General features: G+C 42.8%; 1 protein-coding gene across 1 annotated transcript in view; it reads left to right on the top strand.

Annotated features, from left to right (window-relative positions):
* Positions 1-2,158: 2,158 nt before the first annotated feature.
* TG (thyroglobulin) overlaps positions 2,159-20,257 on the top strand; it is a 160,686-nt gene continuing 142,587 nt past the window's right edge. The window contains exons 1-10 of the mRNA XM_074897572.1: positions 2,159-2,246; positions 3,890-3,998; positions 4,876-4,973; positions 5,422-5,625; positions 5,978-6,137; positions 10,148-10,254; positions 11,331-11,474; positions 13,213-13,398; positions 16,577-17,641; positions 19,287-19,874. Coding sequence (XP_074753673.1) covers positions 2,159-2,246; positions 3,890-3,998; positions 4,876-4,973; positions 5,422-5,625; positions 5,978-6,137; positions 10,148-10,254; positions 11,331-11,474; positions 13,213-13,398; positions 16,577-17,641; positions 19,287-19,874 — 2,749 coding nt within the window. The remainder of the gene's footprint in view (positions 2,247-3,889; positions 3,999-4,875; positions 4,974-5,421; positions 5,626-5,977; positions 6,138-10,147; positions 10,255-11,330; positions 11,475-13,212; positions 13,399-16,576; positions 17,642-19,286; positions 19,875-20,257) is intronic.

The following is a 20,257-nucleotide window of genomic DNA, read 5'->3' as shown; positions in this document are numbered from 1 at the left end:
CCACAGGCCATTGCATCTCATTGAACTTGCATGTACCGAGATACCCATCTTGGTTTGACGCACATCCAGAAGTGGTTTAAGCGATGCCAACTGCCAAAACCCACTTTCTCACTTCACTTTTTAAGAGACTTTTAAGACTTGGTTGTTCTTCCCAACTTGCATAATTCAGAGGTTGTTTTCTGAGTGTTTCTGAAGGAAATAAAAGTAATCTTATGGAGAATCATCTCATCACTATGTAGATATTGCAGATTTGTGCTTCTTTCTGTTAGTAATAGCCCTTTGATACCTCCTTGGTTTCCAGTCTGCTTGACTGGGTTATCAGCTACCAATGACCTTCGGTAGCAAAGCACAGAGAACAGTGAATGGCGATGAGCTTCCTTCTCTCGCCGTTTGCTGTGCAAGGAGCTTGAATGACTTTTTTACTAACTGTAGAAAAATGGACTAAATCAAGATCACACACACACTCTGGGTATGTGTTTCAGTGGCTTGGAAACTTTGTTGTACCTGTAAGCACCGACCCTGCTGCCCCGGATAGCCTGTGCCGCTGGGCTGTCGCTTGTTGCTCTCCTGTACCTGCCCCACTGCACTGGGGCTCAGGCACAAACCTGAGGCTCTTGAAGCATACTTGAGTCAGAAATATATGTCATGATCAAACTTTTTATCTTTCCCAATTCAGCCACCCTAGTGCTAATGCTGGCTATTCGCCATATAGTCAGATTCCTTTGTTTTGCAGGTATGTTTCCCTACAAATCCTATCCCTACCCAGAAATCCATTTTCTTTCTGTGCCTGCTTAGTCAGGGCTATCATAGGATTTCTATTCTTTATGCCTCTGAAGGTTGCCTTTTTTGGTCTGTCATCTACATTGGGCACATTCTTCATCATTTCCCAGTTTGATCTTTCTGCAGACTATTGGCTTTCCTCAAGTCCAGAGAAAGTAAAATCTAATTGTAGTCCCACTGTTTTTAAAAAGGCTAGTCATGCTAAAGCAAGCTTGTGCTGCTGTTTGAGATCACATTTACCATATATGTCAAACAGTGTAACACTGAGTAGTCTACAGCCTACACAGAAGGGTGTTTGGATCAATGTTAGCACAATGTTGGTCTGTAAGAGAGTATCAGAGTTGTTTCTAGACTGTCTAGTACTATGAATCACAAACAAGAGTGCTGCTGTCACTTTTTCTTGAAGTCAGCTTAAGTCCAGCATCAAACCTGTCCTGCTGTTGTTGTGGACAAGTAAGAATTGATACTCTGGAACCAAGGAAATAGTATTTCTGATATATTTTTTTTTTGGTGAGGATCTTGCATATGTCATGGAATCAGAATGGTTTGGGTGGGAAGGAATGTTTAAAGATCATCTCGTTCCAACCCCTCTGCCATGGGCAGGGACACCTTCCACTAGCCCAGGTTGCTCAAAGCCCCGTCCAACCTGGCCTTGAAATGTGATTAGTACCAAAAATCTTCACTTAACATGCTTAATGGTTATACAGATCTTACACCTGGAGGATAAAGCCCAAGAAGCTAAACTGCTTCTCGTCAGATACTGGCTGGTATTAAAGTGCATGGTGCAAGTGGGATTAAAAGCAAAAGATTAAATGCAGTTGACTGTGACCCTCAATTCCCTTCATAGCCAGTGGGACTGTTGTCCATCCCATTTTTCACTTAATAAAAAAACCACATGAACTGTATTTACACCTAGGGCTGCAGTGCTTGGAGGCCTAACTCTTCCCTTGTCCCCTCAGCAGGCTAGGCTCCCTAGAAACACAAAAAAGTGCAGTTCTGATACAGAGCACAATTTCTGGTTGCACCGCAGTGCAGGTGAGTGCAGGAGCTCTTGGCTGGGGTCATGTCAATATGCTTAATTTGCACATCGATTTAACTAATCCCCCCTGTGCCTGTTGCCGCTTGCTCTCCTCTCCCGTGACCAGGCTCATCAGTGCTCCCTGGACCGGAGATGAGAACTGGCTGAGGAGAACCACGAGGGATGATGTTCCAGGTGAACGGGCCTCTTGTGGTTTTCTCAGAAGCGTTGTATGCGTCACTTGCCCAATTCTGTGGCCGGTCTACCAGCGCATAAGTGAACCCATCCACACGATGCTGCTATAAAAAGGCAGGTGAAGGCTGCATAGGGTGTGAAGGGCTGCCTCGCTGACAAAAGGGGATGGAGCTCTCCCATCGCAAGATGGGCTCCATCCCATTTTGCACCCTTCTTTGCTGCTTTATTAGTATAGCAGCAGCCAATATATTTGGTAAGTACACTTCTTTTACTTTGTCTGTGTCCAGCAGTGACTGTGCTCCTGTGATCTTTGTATTGCTCTCTATATTATTCTGGCAAATTATATAATGGTCTTGAATCTTTCACACTGCCAACTTAGCTAGTTATTGTGTGCTGTACAAACTGAGTTTGGACTCCAGGTCAAACACTAACCTGGAGTGTTTGTACAAACACAACACTAAATGGTCAGGGTAATCTGAGTTCAGTACACCTGGATTTTGGGCGGGGGGAAAAAAAAGTTTTCTGGAAGAACAGACTGGGCTAGAGAAGGAGCTTGGGTAAGTAATGTGGTACTGCAGGGATGTGAAGGTCCTAAGATTATATATACCTTCTACTTGTATGTGCCATCATCTAATTTAAGATTGAACCTTAAGATACTGGATAGTCTGAGTGTCATCCCCAGTTCTTTGGTCTGAGTTTGATAGTCCTGCACAACAAGCAATTTGAATCACTGAATTAATCTCTTAACTCAGATGTCTTAGTAGACCCTCTCTAGCACTGTGCACAGGGATCTCCGCACATCACAGAGCAAATGTCTTAGAGTCATGTTTGAAATGAAAACGGTGAGGTTTGCCTACATGGGGATGTCTATAGGTCAACAAACCTAAAATCCTTTTACAGTCTCATGAAAATTTTCACATGGGCTTAAAGGGACACAGTGAAAACTCACAGAAGGAGAAGTGATTGAGAGGTTTTAGGGGCACTGAGATCGGCTGTGGTTAAAGTCATCCCTGAGCTGCAAATTATTGGAGACTGAAATGTATTCAGAATACTTATGATGTATTTCAAGTTAGCTCAGACCAAATACTTGATTAGGTGAAACACTGGTCTAAATTACTGTAGCTATGGTTTTGTTTGTTGACTATATTTTTATAGAACTAGTCAATGGAAGTAAGAGTAATCAGATTTTGAGGACTGAGAAAGTGTCAGCTCAACTAATCTGTTCTGTAAAAAATAATCTACTGAATTTCATCATTCTCCTAAAACAGCATCCAAATATGGGTTTGAATGTATTAAGAACCGAAGAGTCAACTGTTTTCTTGCTAGGTGGCTTCAGTAGTTGATCACTTGCCCCAGTAAAACTTGAGAAGTGCTCTTAATATGAATTAGTCTGATGCTAACTGCTAGACATTGTTTCTTTTTAGGTCTTTCATGAGATTAAGAAGAAATACCTCTCCTCTTGGTGGAATAGTGAATGACTTAGCTTCAATAAAGAATAAATACTCAGAAACATGAATAGTGATGTGTGTGGTTATGGCAAAGGGCTATTTTGTGGTAATAGGCACAACAAACTCTGAATAAGTGCCCCAGGTACCAGAAAATGATAGACATACCGGTACAGAATAGAGCTGAGACTAATTAAATACAGGCCAGGGAAAGGGATTTGTGAGCATCTCCACCATGTGCTTATCCTGCAGCTGGCAGCCCAGAAACTTTGTTCAGTACCTCCCTGTGCTGTCCCATGAAGAAAGGCACACAAGGAGCAATGGAGAAACAACCAAGGAAGACCCGTGAACCTGGGGCTGTCACCACACAGACTTGGCACTATCAGGGTTCTGATGAGTACAGGCTTGTGGTGAAACCACCCTTATGTGTTTGCCTTCTTGCTGCTTTCAGAGTATCAGACAGATTCCCAACCGTTACGTCCATGTGAACTTCAGAGGGAAAAGGCTTTTTCAGGAGGAGAAACCTATGTCCCTCAGTGCTCAGAAGACGGCCAGTTCAGGTAATTAATGACTGCTATTTTCTGCTGTTACACAATGTGACCTTTCGTTACTAATGAAAGCTTTAGCCTCTGTTTTGAAGAGCCTCCATATCGATGAACTGGAGGGTGAGGGATGCATGAGACTTGAAGTGATTTCATTGAGCCATGTTGCAGTTCCATCATCTTCTGAATGAATTTCCTGTTGCTAGAAATAATCTCTGGGTTAAAATCAATCTAAGACCTCTTAAAAGGGGCTAATCTTGGCAGCATTATTTGCATGTTAAATACTTGGTGCGGTTTCTGTGTAATGCAACTACTGTCTTCCTATGCATGCGCATGGTCTGTGACCAGTGTGCCAGCTGGCACAGCTGAGCCAAGTTGACTTGGAGAAGTTATCCACCCTCCTCTAAGTGGCACAGTTGGGTTTCCTTCTAAAGGCAGTAAAGGAATTAAAAAGCACATGGAGAACAGTGATACAGAGAACAGCAAGAAGTTAATGAGTTACAGCTGAGGCTGAAGGGGAGTATAGATTGTAATGTTCTCTACTATTATCTTATTGTTGTTGCCTTGGGTGGGGGACCTTGACCATTCTAGATTTGACTCAGAAAATGTCTCAAAATGTGTGATAAATCTCAAGTACTGATAATCAGGATTCTGTTCAACCTGCTTTCTTCCTGAATGACTTAAAGTCATTTATCTGCAATTCCTGAAGACTTCAGAGAATTACTAGAATTAAAAGCTTCTGTCAGGTAGAGTTAGAGTCACCAGAAACACAGCCCTTTCTATTCCAGTATTTGTGGTGTTAAAGTACTTGAACTTGTTTGGCTTGCTTTATGTCCTGTACTGACTGAGGGCTCTCATTAACAAACTAAAATATGTTACTTGTGACCTCCTTCAGGACAGTTCAGTGCAGTAGGAATGGTCTTTCCTGTTGGTGTGTGGATGAGAATGGCATTGAGGTACCTGGCAGCAAACAGAATGGTTATCCCGTATCTTGTAAGTCACAAGTTTCTATTTTTGTTTAGATTTGTTAAAAAGCATTTAAATCTGCATTTGAACTGCTGAAATCAAGAATAGGTTAGCCCCAGAATTGGATGGACTCTAGTTTGTTGTAGTTTGCTGGGTCTTTCTACTGGAAGTTCTGGAGTTTCCTCAGGGATGATCATGAAAACCTGATACGTCTATATTTATGAAGGTCACAGTAATATAAATCATGAATGGAAGGTCAACTTAGGGTATTGACTTTTGAGTTGCAGAGCTTCAACCCCATCTGTGGTGGGTTTCTCTCTACCAATGTTCATAACCTCAAATCCATCAATGTCTTTATGCCACCTGGGTGGCAGAATCAGAACTTCCAGCTCTGAGAAAACTCAGATTGTCTTAATAAATGATTCAGTGCCCAATAAGTACCTTTGTCTAACAGTGCCCCTCTCTGGTACTACAGGTTTATCCTTTTGCCAGCTGCAAAAGCAGAGGGTCTTGGTGAGTCGATACATCAACAGCAGCAGCATCTCCTACATCCCTCAGTGCCTGGATTCAGGGGCTTTTGATGAGGTGCAGTGTGACACAAAGCTGGGTCAGTGCTGGTGCGTAGATCCAGAAGGAATGGAGATTTATGGCACCAGACAGAGAGGAAGGCCAACGCGGTGTAAGTAATATTCAACAAAACAGTGGGTTTTGTAGGTTTGAGAGGTTTGGTGTGAATGAAAGGTGGTAGATCAGGAGCTTGGACACTGCAGCCTACACTTATCCTGTAGAAGTGTAGGTGTTTAACTGAGGCATTCAAGTCCCTGTTTTGTAGAATCATAGAGTATCTCAAGTTGGAAGGGACCCATAAGGATTGTCAAGTCCAACTCTCGTCTCCTCATAAAGGCAATATGAGGCATCTGGGTGTTGATGTTCATTGTAACAAATCTAGCCCCTTCCAAAACATGGGGTGGCTATTCAGATGTTTGTGGGAAGTTAAAACACCAGTAAACATTACCTTTGTTTACCATCAGGTCCGGGGAACTGTGAGATTCGAGATCGTCGCATTCTGCACGGGTTTGGGGAGAAGAGCCCACCACAGTGCTCAGCAGATGGAGAGTTTCTGCCTGTCCAGTGCAAGTTTGTCAACACTACGGACATGATGTTTTTTGATCTCATTCATGGTTATAACAGGTAAGAGCACGGGCTTCTGAAACAGGAAAGCTATCTCTTCCAGTCACTGGCTTACTGCTTTTTTTTTTCTTCCACATGAAGCCCTTCATCTGTGACCACAGATGATATTTTCTCTTAATGAATAGACCAAGTAAAAACCCTTTTTCTTCCACATTAAATGTGCTCATTTAGAAAAAAATGGTATTCCATCCCTGCAGTCTAATCAGTGTGTCCTCACCAGCAGTAGATAACATATTGCAATCTGTATTTGGAAAAGTAGCCAGGGCTACTTTTCGGACAGACACACAACAACAGAGATAAATGCACAAGGAACAGAGGAATTCAGATGTACATATGAGGTAGGAATGATGATTCCATGTAAGAGATGAAAACGGGTGGACAGATGGACAAGTGGCAACATACAAATAGCAAGTTCCATGTGATGATGGGAAACCAGCAAGTGATGAATGGACATGCTGTCATCGGACTGGCTTTGGGTGGTTTGAGAGGGCTGGGGAAGACTTGAAGATGATGGATCAAATCCTTGTTCATGGGAGCAAGAAGACTTTGTCCTTTGGAGGAGATGGAAATTAGTGCTCAGATGGAGAAATAAGGGATGGACAAGGGTAGGAATTTGTTTTGGTGCAAATGCTCAGATTCCTCAGAGAAACCTTTTGGTATTTCGTGAAGTGCCGTTATCTTGGTATCTCAGTCAACACGTTTCTCCAGTGGAGGGCAGTGAAGTAAATGTAATGTCTCATTCTGACTTTACTCTGTAGTAGCAAAGGCATTTTAATGTAAACATCAGTTTTGCTGTTTTGAGGGTTTTCTGTTTTAGTTTAAGCAAATATGAAAGGCAGGACCAAAAGCACAGTGCAAATTTGTCAGAGATTCCAGAGACGTTATTTTGGCAAGAGCAAAATAATCTGGCTGTATTGTTTGTTGGCCTGTAGAGTGTGGAAATTCTAAAAGAGCAATCACAGAGGAGAAAGCAATGCTTTAAATGATTTTTTTTTTTTTTTTCCCCTGCTGTTTGGAGATCTGTCTGCAAAGACCTGCAAGACCAGGCTTTTCTTGTGTCCATGTCATGTAATTAATCACAGAAGGATCATTTCACTCCCAGCTGTCTACCTTTCTAATTATGGCATTGACTTAACCCATTACCATCATATCGGACTATCTCAAGTGATTAATATGTTTATTTTCACACTATTCCTACCTGAAATGTCATTATCCTGTCCCATAAACAGGAGCCCAGACTACAGAGTTGAAGGGATGAGTTCCACATCATCAGACTATAGCAGAACAGGGATTTAAACCCATATTTTATGTTCATGTGGAACCAGTGGAGTAACTTTGCTTTTTTTTTAAATCTAGACATGTCTTACTAACTCCATTCCCAAATCATTTCCCTACACCTTCATAAAGCACTCAAGGATACAGTGTAGTTGGGAACTGTCAGTGTTAGGTTAACGGTTGGACTTTCCAACCTAGTTGATTCTGTGAGTCTGTGAAATATTCCAGAATAAATGAGCATGTTAAAAAATATAAATGGAGAAATTCAGAAGTTTAGAGCTAAGACTTTCCCAAGAAGAAGACTTTTGGAATGAAAGATGAGCCCGAATTTCCTGCCTCACCCTAATGACTTGACTGATTTTACTTACTGTATACAGACTGTGCCCAGGTCCTACTTAGAGGGGCAGATAGATAGAAAGCCTTGTAGCAAATTGATGGGAATGATCAAAAAATCAAAAGTCAAGGAGGATCTTTTTATTTTCTTGCTATAGTTTTCATCAGACTGAAAACCTTGTGTCAGTGTTTTTATTCTAGCTCACTAGGTTCTGCCCTGTTATGTATTATTTGGTTGACAATGGAAAAAACCCATGATCTGGTTTTCTCCCTCTATTTTTGAATAATCAGTGAGAAAGGCATCTATAACTTTGGCTGCATATATGAAACATAGAAGGGGTTACTTGCAAGCCTGCTTTTGAAGATCAGCAATGAGTTGTCTTTGCTGGAAGCCAAGAGCAGACACTCAGTTTGAAGAAAAGGTCACCAATCTCACATTTATTTACTTTCTCATATTTTTGAGTGTGAGCATTCTTATTGAAACACATGGATACACTATAAATTTATTCATAATGTAAATGTAGTCATCTTTGCTTCAGCCATTGTTTTGGACTGTGTCTGATAGATGAGGTACTCTGAGCTATCACTACTCATCTCAAGGGCTGTGATTAAAAAGAGGCTGAGAAAAAAAGTGGCAGGGAGTGAGTTTTCCAAGTAAGGTGAGAAAAGTTCTGTCCTCTTGTTTTTGTGGGCCTAATTTATATCTGTTTGTACTTTATTTAGCTGTATTCTCAACTTGGAACAAAAATAACCAGAATGACAGGATATGACTACACATCTGCCCCATATAAAAGTACTGTAATTATGCATGTGACTTCCTAACATTGAAGATGAAAGAAAGTAGCATGCGGAATTTTTTCATTGCATCCTGTTTCACACCGCTAGATGTTGAGATGCTGAGGTGGTGAGCTCCAAGGACATGAGCAGTGTAGAGGTCTGTCTTTGGATATAGAAGCATTGTTCTCCTAAAAAGAGAAAAGATCATATTCCTGATCGGGCAGCAGCCAGTGCATGATAATTCAGGGGAGCAAAAAGCTCATCAAATACTCCAAGCTATATATGCCCATGTGTACATTGAAGACCATAAAAAATATGGTATTCAGGTGTTTGTATCTTAAATTGCATTGTTTTAATGCTGGCAGAAATCCCTTCGTGCCCTGAAGTATGACATTTTGATTGCTTTTAGCATGTCAGCAGCAGAGCAGGATTTGACTATCCAAAGTGGAAGGAGTCCATAGGTTTTTAATTTGAAGACATGAAAGAGTGCCAGAGAGAAGCTGCGCTACACAGGGATGCGCAAGCTCTGAGACAGGAGCACTGCTGGGTGACGCTGGGAGAACCCCAAGGTTACCAACCCCTTCCTCTGCCAGGGGTTGCTGTTGCTTTGTGCGTTCCCCAGCTTGTGCTTTGATGTGCTGAGGAAGCAGTAACATCTTCAGCTCTCCTGGCAAGAGGTGGCAGAGCTCTTGGGCAGACTCCACTCCACTCACCTGAGAGCAGAAAATTCCCCTTCTGTGTTGCTAGGTTTTCCCAAATAAGCCACATGGAGCTGGGACACCAGACTTTTATCATATTTTAGGGTAAGGGTATGTGTCTGTAAAATAATATGATTGTTTTGGAATTTGGCACTTTGAATCTTGAAAAACTTCTGTTTGCTTGGAGAAACTGTAGAGTGCCTGTCAGTTAAGATCACATTTATTATGTTTTTTCCAACTCTGACCCTATTAAGTTTCCTTCCTAAGTCATTCCTTTGCTGGAATCTTGCTGTTGTCACTCCTAGAATATTATACTGGAAACTTGCATCTCTTTGATCTCCAGAAGTAAGAGTCTTACTTGTAATATGTTAAAAAGCCTTTCTTCTTAATCTGTTGAGCTATGCTCTGAAAATGAAAAAGATTAGTGAGGTTTGTATCAGCTTTTGTGCTTAACTCAGTGCAGAAAGCATACGTAGCACATAGGGAAGAGGAAGCAACCTGTTTGTTTAGGCACTCTGCCATCCTGTGCAGATTTGTGGCAGCAGCTAATGAACGGGTGTTGTAATAACATTAAGCCAGCGTCCGTCTATTTTACAGTCTTTGACAGGCTTTCAAAGATGAGAATAGACTTGAAAATAAGTGTTAGATGCTGGGTACCTGCTTAGGAAGGATCAGAAATCTGTCTGAAGGGAGATTGTCCTGTGTTTGTTTAAAAAAACCGGTATTTAGGAGACTTGTCACATGCTGAAACACTGGTCTGGATCATGTCAGAGCCTGGTTGCCACAAGGAGACCAAAGGGTTTTGTAAAGGCTCTGTGCTATCCAGACACCCCTGCCATACAAGTCCGGGAGGGAAACACAGATGGTGCTTTGTCGTTGTCGGTGAACCTCCCCGGGCTCTTCACAGGAGGCTGCTTTTCCTTCCAGGCTCCCTGGGGCTTTCCAGACGTTCAGCTCCTTGCGGGAGACATTCCCGGAGGTCTCTGGGTACTGCTACTGCGCGGACAGCCTGGGGAGAGAGTTGGCAGACACTGGTAAGTACCCTCCAGCATCTGAGCCTATAACTTGAGTGGATTTGAATTCCCAAGGGAAAGGACAAATAGCAAATATCAGTCTTCCGATTAATTTAGGACTTCCATTTCACTCTTACACAGGGTAAGACCACTGCGACAAGTTTAGTGCCCATGGGAAGGGCTGGAGCTCAGTAATGAATTCCCACCCTTAGGAGCAGCGCTTCAGTCAGTAGCAAGTGGAGCTGCTGCTTGGGAGCTAATCCTGTCCTTTTTGGGATGGTGGAATAGGATTTCTGAATGTCCAACCTCTGCACGCACTAGAAAGCTGTGTCATATCCAATAAGTCTGATTAGAAAATGCAGGGGTCTGGAGGCAGAAATATGTTCTTCTTGCTCAAGTAAAATCGTGGAATGGTTTGGGTTGAAAGGGACCTTTAAAGATCATCTAGTCCAACCCTCTGCCATGGGCAGGGACATCACATGGTCCTTCCTTTTCTCTCATAGCCTCAAGATACCTTTTAGGCATGTTAATAGTTGATGGGACATTTTCAAGGGAAGAATGATTTTCCAAGAAGGAGGCATGAGGAGGTTGAGAACTTCCAGCTCCTCTTCCCTAGATACTGTGGTTTTAAAAAACTGGGAAAAATGCCAACCATAATAGCTTAAAATTTAGATGGTAGATGAGAACTCCAACATTTAATTCCCACAAGGGTGAGAAGTTCTCAAAAAATTTGTGGACGCAATGAAGCTTTTTTTTTTTTTTTTTTTGGTATGCAATCAAAATTATTGAGAATTGGTTTTTGGTGACATCAGTTTCCAGAATTTCACCAAATACTCTACTGCAGACTGAACCTAACAAAACCACAGCACAGTGCAGGTTTGGGGATGTTCTTTCTGCTTTTTCTGGCAGATGTCAAGGCATAAAGCTAGTGACTGGGCACTCAGCAACAGGATGTATGGTGCAGCGCATTCGCATTTGGCCTATTTAGGGAGCTGGTTTTCTTCTTCCTGATAGGCATCCATTTCTGCTACTCTGGTAAAGCATGTGACTTCTGCTTTAAAACAGAACACTCTGTGCTAAAAGTCTCTCTTTCACAGGTTTGGAATTGCTGCTCGATGAAGTTTACGACACAGTTTTCTCTGTGCTGGAGCTTGCCCGCACGTTCACAGAGACTAGCATATATCGGATCCTGCAGAGGCGGTTTCTGGGCGTTCAGCTGGCTACGTCTGGCAAGTTCAGGTGTAAGTAGCGACCAGGTGATGCCCTGTAAATAAGGTGACAGTTCTGAAGCTTATATGTGACAGCTGTTGGGGAGAATTGTTCTAGGAGTCTCTTGCACTAGAAGTGTATAATATCACAGTTTCAGTGGAAGAATCAAGGTTCCTGAATTGCAGCTGGATTTTAACCTCTGGGTTGTACATTCTTACAAGCAGATTGTACCCATCATCTGATCTTGTGCGCCTGAAGTCTGCATTAGTTGAAATCCCATGAACTCTCCCTATCTCTTGCCCTAAGATTATGAAGATGGATCTGATTAAAAGCCTGAGAAAATGACCCCTAATTTATGTTGTTACACTCAGAAATAGGAAGGATCTTACATTGACCACAACACACTTGATCCCCAGGAGACCACATAGAAGTTGTAGTGCCTTAGCCAGCAAGGCTGAACTTCTGGATCTGCTCTTTGGCACATTCTCTCCCCAGTCGGGGCAGGGAAAGGGTGAGAGAGTTTCTCTGCTTACGGGTAGTGAACTCTGCGGGACAGGAGGTCAGGTACCTTCTCCTCACTCCTACACCGGAGCCCAAGAGAATTCCCTTGGCTGGGGAGAGTCTGAACCCCTCGGTGAGATACTTCATCCTCCCATCCAAATTCCTCTGACATTGCTGTCTGACCCTTGCTAAGGAGTTGCGTCACCAGAGATACTGAGCAGATATTGATGTAAGACTTCTGGCCACATAGTCACAAGGTTTTTCTATTTCTGGCCAAGCTGGTCATTCTGGGGAGTCTGGAAAGCATCTTCCTCCTTCTGCTGCACAGTGTTGAGTAAACTCGGACTGTAGCTTGGGATGCAGCTGCTGTCAGCAAAGATGAAGCTGTAACAGCCACAAGATGGAGATGTGACCACGTTTGTCAGCTGCTGCGGGGCCTGCTCTGGTAACACCCAGATCTCACAGCCCTCCTGAAGCCACAGGCATTGGGAAAGTTGTCAGCCTTCCTTGGTGAACAGGTTGCTCTGATGTGATGCCCTTGCTGTCTCAACCTGGTATCTGAGTGTGGCTGGAAAGCTCTTGACGGTGAGAAATGTTTAGGCTGCAGTATTGCAGGTTTATATAAACAAACAAAATTTCTGTTGGAAGGGTGGAGCCTAGCACTGGAGAGATCTTAATTCAGAAAATTTGCTTTATAGTGCTTTGGCTTCTAAGGCCAGTTTGACAGGAATAATGTCTTTGGATCCCTGCAGAGGGAAATAAAGAAATTGGGTGGTCCCAGACCAAATCTCCACAGTCAGGTGCAGATCCTTTTGCAGGAACAATGCCTCTTTGTCTCCAGAAATACTGACATTTGCCTTCATCTCGGTCTCCCAAGCTATACATCTATCTCTGTTGGCCAGCTTTGTGTTTGCATTAAGGGCCAGAGCTCACCTAGCTTCCAGCACAGCTCCCTAAGAGAGATGCTGCTCCTCTGCCTCTCTTGTGACTATGGCTGAAAAATGTGTTGAAGTTTTATTTTCTTTGTAGTTTTCAGCAATGAATACCTACAGTAGTAAACCATGGGGCCAGTTTTCCACGGGAAAAGAGGACAGAGAATTTGCATTTTGGGCTGGTACTTGAAGTGTCGCTGAAAGCAGTCAGGAAATTAACTTCTTTTTTTTTTTTTTTTTTTTTTTTTCCTCCCAACTAGGCAAAGAATGGAATCAAGCAGAGATGGCTCTGAAATCTTGAGCTTTCCCTCCTTAGCACATACTGTTTTTCTTCCAGGCCCCTCAAAGTGTGAGGTGGAGCGGTACTCAGCCCTGCGTTACCAGCACACCTACGTGCCGTCTTGTGATGCTGAGGGGGGCTACACGCCGGTGCAGTGTCAGCAGGGAGGACAGTGCTGGTGTGCGGACACCAAAGGGCAAGAGGTCCAGGGCACAAAGAGACAAGGACAGCCCCCGGCCTGTGGTATGTATGAGGTTTGGAAAAGGAAAAATGAGACATCTCTTGACGTCCTTAGAAAGAAACACAAAGGATCAGTTCCCTTCATGGCTCTGACAGATTCTGATGTTCAAAAACTGACATCCAAAACCCTCCCTAGGGTTAAGAGCCACATTCTAATAAACTCTTAAATATCATATTTCTTTTATTTTCCTTTATGACCTTTCTTAGCCTTTTAGTTTTGCATGCAGCAAAGCTTTTCTTTGCAGCTGTGATATCTGTCTCTTGACTCCAGGAGCTGGGTTGTTAATATCTGGGATAATATAAGGGAGCCAGTGATGGTGGTTTTGGGTTTTGCCTCCTTCCTTTAGTGAAATGCTATGGAATTCCTAATGCATCTCTCACCCTGAGCATTTTTTTTATATCTCTGTCACTGCCTGTTCAGCCAAAATTTCAAAATCCAATAAAAAACCCCCAAACAATTCAGAAAAGGTGTATAGGTTGGGGCTTTGAGAAATTTCATGAAGAATACACCATCAAATCAGTGTCCCAAATGGAAATGACAGCAGAAATGTCCAAGGCCCAGAGGGGAAGAGGAGCGTTAAAAACCTTCACTCCCAAGCACACTACCTAAATATTCAGGATTGTGCTGGAGGGCTGGGGCACAGGGTCTTAACGTGGGGGCCACCTTCGGGGAAGGTAATTACTCTGTCTCTGAGACACAGTCTTACCATGCAGATAGAGAAGGGAGGAATCTCCCCTGGGTGTCACGGCTCCAAGTTGCTCAGAGTGCTCTGGGCACAGACAGGCTTAGTGTGAAATGAAAATGTTAGCGTGCCTCCGAGGCTGATCACCAAGGGTATTGCGAGGACTCTCCTAGGTTCCCTTGCCATATGTTGGGACTCGTTGTTTTCTCTTTGAATGTGCTTTGCTGAGCCCTCCTGATGATTTTTTTGGGGAGGGATGGGGAGGCAACGACTTGAGGTTGCTTGCAGCTTTTATTGGCAGACTCGGGAAATTTAAGCAGGGAAAAATTTCTGCGGAGGTTTTGCAGTCTTAACTCCCAAGAAGGTATTTCATGAGGATATAGCTGCAGTCTGTGTTCAGACAGCTACATGCCATGTGCGTGTCTCCAGTGCTGCTCTGTTTTATTTCTCTTTAATATCTTTGACTCTCACACTCAGCAGGATGAACACTGAAGAAGGCAGAGACATAGGTGTGGGTAGCACTCTGGGTACTTGCAGGACCTGGGGCACCAGACAATCCTGATAGGGACATGCTTCTTTTCAGACCTTTTACAGTAAATTCACCCCAGCAGTGCTTTTCGTTTTATTCCTCCTCACTCTGCTTTGACTTGATTCAGTAGCAGGTAGGAGGGGAGAGTGTTTAAAGACCATGTCCTACATTTGTTTCATATTAGCATACTTGCAGGATTGTGTTTTACACTAACTTATTGGTCCCTAGAGGAATGTTCTTGTCCCTTTTACCAAGAACCAGCACTGAAAACAGAAGGGGCCTATCCTACAGAAAATGCCTTTACAAAAGAACCACTGTGAGGGACTCTGCACCCCTGCCAGGAACTGCAGAGCAGGGCAGGGGTGCAAAAGGAGGAAGGAGAAAGATGCTGATCACAGAGCCTCAGATTACTTGCCAATCTGTTTTAGCAGCTTTTAAGATTTTCACCTTTTATCCTTACTGTTAGCAGGATTTATGTCTGCTTTATCATATTGCCTGAATATGGATTAAATGGGGATGGGGCTGCTGGAGCAGACCAAAGCTGTTCATCCACCACGCTGTTCCCTACAGGGACAGCAATGCCGCTTAGGCAGAAAGTCTGAGCAACATGGGAAATGCATATACGTTCCACATATCTTCCTGCATGTGGGAAAGGCCCCAAACTAGAGTCTGAACTCAGATCATTGCATTTAGCACTCCCCTATGGGGAGTCATCTTCCAGGGATTTGCCTAACTGCCTTTTAACCTTTTATCCTTCCTAGCATCCTCTGGCAGTAAATTTCATGATCATAATGATGTGCTCTACTTCTGGACCATTCTAATTCCTGTACTGTGAGAAATACTGAATAACAATTGTCTATTGTGAATGATGCAGAGAATCCTGTTTTTTAAAAACATTTATCATAATTTTTTTTTTGTCCAAGATGAATAGTCTGTCCTACTGGAAAAGCTGTTCTGTCCTGAGAATATTTTTGCATCCTTTCTCTACGATTCTGCTACTTTTACAGGAAAGGTAACCGTGTGGTGCATGATTCAAGCTGCTGCATGCGTTCCACAGATTCAGTCAGTGCCATAACCATCCTGTCTGTTTGGGTCTCAGTACCTTTATATCTACCAAGTTTTTCTCTTTTTTTGATGTATTTTGAGCGTTAAGCTGATGTTTTCAGAGTTCCTTCTTCAGTGATGGGTTGCATCCTAACTTGGAGCCATTGCTGTCTGCACATGAATGCACACATGGGGCTGAATGCAGATATACCTATGACATGACTTGACCCAGGATACGGGTGGCCAGGGCCAATGCTGGTACCCTCAGTATCCTGACATTTGACTATTTTTGTTGAAATTTTGTAGTTTTTTCCTTTAGAGCTCATTTGTGAATGCCATCTCGTCCTTAGCACTCTATTACTGCTAATTTTAACAATTTATTTTCAAACTTCTTGTAATGAACACTTCATTATGAAACTGAAGATCTAAGTAGGAAACTTCCATAAATTCCTCATTAGTGGTCATTGGTTAAAATTATATTCTGTTTTTCTGCAGCCTATTTCATAGGTTTACGTATTGCGCCTGGAGCAATGGAGGTTTTCTTTAGAAGCAGGCATCCTACCAGAGAGTTAAAGTGCTTGGAAAAGTCTTTATTTGTTCTTTCGGCCATAGGAACAGGAGTAAGGATTTACACTGGGAAGCAATAGAACCAGAAGAAGACCACAGAGCAGGCAACTCAGACATGGTGAAGGAATGTTTCCTTTCACTTTATGTCTTGACTGGAGAATTTTATTTCTAGACCATATTCAACAACAATTCAAATTTCCTTATCAATGTTCATGATGTGTAGCTGAGGAACTAGAGACAGATTAAACTCTGCTTTTATGTGGTTTCTGCTGAGACTGCCTGAAAGACAGCCATGGAGTTACAGGTTTTGGAGGTTCCAAAATTTGCTTTTTTAATTTTTTTTTAAATCTTTGTCTAGGTGAAGAACAAGTGTGCATCTCTGAGAGGCGACGAGCCTTGTCGAGGATCTTTTATGGCCCTGCTGGGTACTTCAGTCAGCCCAATTTGTTTTCCATGCCAGATATCCAGTTGGAAAAAAGAGCTGGCTTCTCAAGACTCTGCCCTCCCTCCTTCAAGGAGCTGTTTCTTGATTCTGGATTGTCATCCCCAGTTGCACAAAGCCCGTATGTCAGCCAGATTCCTGGGCTAGAAACCACCCTTAGCGAAGCCATCACAGGGATGTTCCCATCAAGGGAACTGGCTCAAGTGGCACTGCAATTTACTGCCAATCCAAAACGTTTCCAAGAAAACCTCTTTGGAGGAAGGTTCTTGAAAAATTTGATCCAGTTTAACTTCACAGGGACACTTGGCACTAGTGGGAAATTCAGCATTGGCCAATTTTTCTCACAGGAGGATGTGGCAGAGAGGGACAATAACCAAGATCTTCTGGAATCAGCTGAGGCATTTTCATTGGAGGTCTCAAAGGGGAGCTCTATTCTGAGTAAACCTCTTGTAGGCAGCTTTGGCCGCACAGTAACTCTACAGGACAATCAGAATAAGATGAAATTCCTTTCCTCTGTTCTGGAACTACCAGAGTTCTTTACTTTTCTTCAACAAGTGGTTTCTGTCCCCAAAAGCATTGCTGAAGATTTCGGTGAAGTGGTGAAACTAGCACTGGGATCTGAAGACTGTGGTGAGGAGCCAAGGGGCCTGTTTGTTCCAACATGCACCAAAGAGGGGAGGTATAAGGAAGTTCAGTGCTATGCAGGAGAGTGCTGGTGCTTAGACACTTCAGGTAAGGAAGTTCCAGGGTCAAGAGTTCAAGGTGAACGTCCAAGGTGTCCCACTGATTGTGAGAAGCAAAGAAGAAACCTGAAAAACTTGAAGCAAAGCCTGCCTGCAGGATCAGATCTTTTTATTCCCTCTTGTACCAAGGATGGAGACTTTCTGCCACTCCAGTGTTATGGGACGAATTGCTTCTGTGTTGATTTGAATGGCAAGACTATTCCAGGAATAAGGGGAAAAGCTGGAAAGCCGATGCAATGTAAGTCCTAGGGACTGGAAATTTAAAGATGCTTCCTTATTTTGTTGGACTTTCATGATGCTTTCTTCATATCTAGTTATATCTGGAAATTTATAGCTGATGTATATGAACAATATTGTCCCCTAAGAGGAAAGCAAGTCAGCCCTACAGTTGCAGGGGAATAGTGTAAGTAAATATAACACGGTGTACGTAAACATTGATATCTCAAGTCTTAAGATGGTCCACTCCTCTTTCAGAGTGTAGGGTAGGACTGCTCAAAACAGAGGAGCCTCAGGTCTTGCCTTGTTGATGAGCATATGTCACTGGCATATGTCTCTACCTGAGTGTGTAGCTAGTGTGTGTAACATCCATGATGCCCATGAGACCTGGTGCATCTGTGTAACTGAATGTGGCCCTTGCCGGGTGAAAAAGCCATTTCACTTCCAGGACCAAGTAACCTGGGCACGGTCTCTGGCTCATCTTTGTCCTGAGAACTGAAGAGCTTCAGTGCCTTAAACATGAATCATTTTTAGTCTTTTACCTCAAGAATACATCCTTAACTTGGTAGGATGTTGCAGGAGTCCAAACATAGGAGAGGGTTTCAAAGGCTAACAGATTTCTCATAAAGATCACACAGACCAGAAAAGTGAGTTGCATATGACTTTTTAGACATCAATTTGACATTGCAACTTGCTTATAGACTATGAACTGCCTCTTCATGCCCTTCTATTAATGTAATACAAAAAAAGGAGGAAGAACATAATTTGGGGATATTTGTCTTTCAAGTTTCTGTGAACTGAAAATGGCACATCCACAGGGAACACAGAGCAAGAGAAGAGCCTGCTCCTCGTTTTGGAAGGAATAGCAGAGTATCCATCAGGTGATAGTGGTACATAGTGAAGGAACTCCTTTGAAGAACAATTTGCAGAAGTAGTGGGGAATTTATCGCAATGAACTGAATTGGTAGAGAGTTTATATCTAACAATCCATCTGTAGTGCAGTCACAAATTGATAGGTTCCTAATTCTCTGGTGCTCAAAAGGAGATGAACTCCTATATTTTGCTGGGTTTGTAGAACAAAATGGTGGCAAAATGCAATTTGGCTCTGGAGGTAGCAGAAAAGGCTTCGAAAACAAACTCACTCCAGCATTTTGAGGGATGATATTTTTATATTCAGCTGCAATATTCAGTAGAGAATAGGAGGAGGGGACAACAGGATCTGAAAATTCTGTTAGATCCAAGGGGGAATAAAATCAGTGTCATCCTACTATTCAGATGATTGCTTTTGCAGGGATTGGCTGAATAAGAAGTAACTGCCAGATTATCAAGTGTATCTGAAAATACATAGATGCTGTGAACAGATCCAGGAAGACATTTAGTGGCATCAAGCACCTATCCTCCCTGCTAAGAACTACAGACCCCTAATGTGCTCAAATATTTTTAGAAGTCATATCTTTATGCTTCTTTCAGTTGGAAATCCTACCCTGGTTCAGCATGGGAGCTTAATAGCCTTAGCCCTCTTAATAACAGGCCAGAAATGTTTTTGTTAGTATTGGGATAAATGACCAGGTTTTAGTAATGGTGTTTATAGTACTAGGAGAGTAGGGGGTTTTGTATATCTTCAGTGCATTCATAAGCCATGCAATGTATGTTTTTCTTTTCCCCAGGCCCAAGCACTTGCCAAGTAACAGCTGGTCAGGAGTTTCTAAAGACTGTGAAACTCCTGTTGTCAGATCCAAGTGCTCTGTCTCAGCTCTCCAGCCTTTACCTCCCACAGTGTGATGCTGACGGAGCCTGGAGGCAGGTGCAGTGCAGTGGCCCTCCTGAGCAAGCCTTTGAGTGGTACGAAAGGTGGGTTGCAGAGAACCATGAAGGCAAAACCCTGCCTGTCGCTGATCTATTGAACATCATAACTGGATATAAAGAGGCATCTTCCAACGGCTTTTCGGCTTTTATTAAAGCTTTGTATGAGGCTGGGCACCAAAATGTCTTCCCAGCATTCACCACATATTCCTCCTTCACTGATCTCCCACCTGAAGTGCTGGAAGGAAATGTGACCAGCACGTCTGAGAACATTTTACTAGATCCATATATCTTCTGGCAGCTTCTGAATGAGCAGCTGACCTATTACCCAGGACCCTATACTGATTTCAGCACTCCGTTAAGCCACTTTGAACTACGTGATTGTTGGTGTGTTGATAGCAAAGGAGAAGAGCTGCAAGGAACAAAGGCAGAAGTGAACCAAGTCCCAGCATGTAAGTAACAGAATTTCTGGCACATAAGTAGCAGTATTTCTGGCCTTTGCTTTTATGCCACAAGAGCAAAATCCTTTCAAGTGCTGTGAAGTAGCAGACAATGACTTGTCCGAAAGATCATCAATACTGCCGTTGTCACTGTCCACCAGAGGTGGGATAACTAAACTTTGGTAAATAAGTGGTGTCTCAGTTTTGGGAATAAGGAGGAATAAAGTTCCATATCAAGTTTGTGTAGATTTTATAATTTGAAATTTGGACATATAAAGCTTTTGCAGAAGAAACTTAGCCAGACAGCAAAGGACACTTTGAAGTTAGAAATAGCGTGTGAAGAGTTGTGTGGAAAATTCAGGATTACGCTGTGATGTAAATAATTTTCAAGAATG

Source organism: Athene noctua, chromosome 2 (assembly GCF_965140245.1).
Source record: "Athene noctua chromosome 2, bAthNoc1.hap1.1, whole genome shotgun sequence".
NCBI lineage: Eukaryota > Metazoa > Chordata > Aves > Strigiformes > Strigidae > Athene > Athene noctua.
This window is presented reverse-complemented; position numbering and strand designations above follow the sequence as displayed.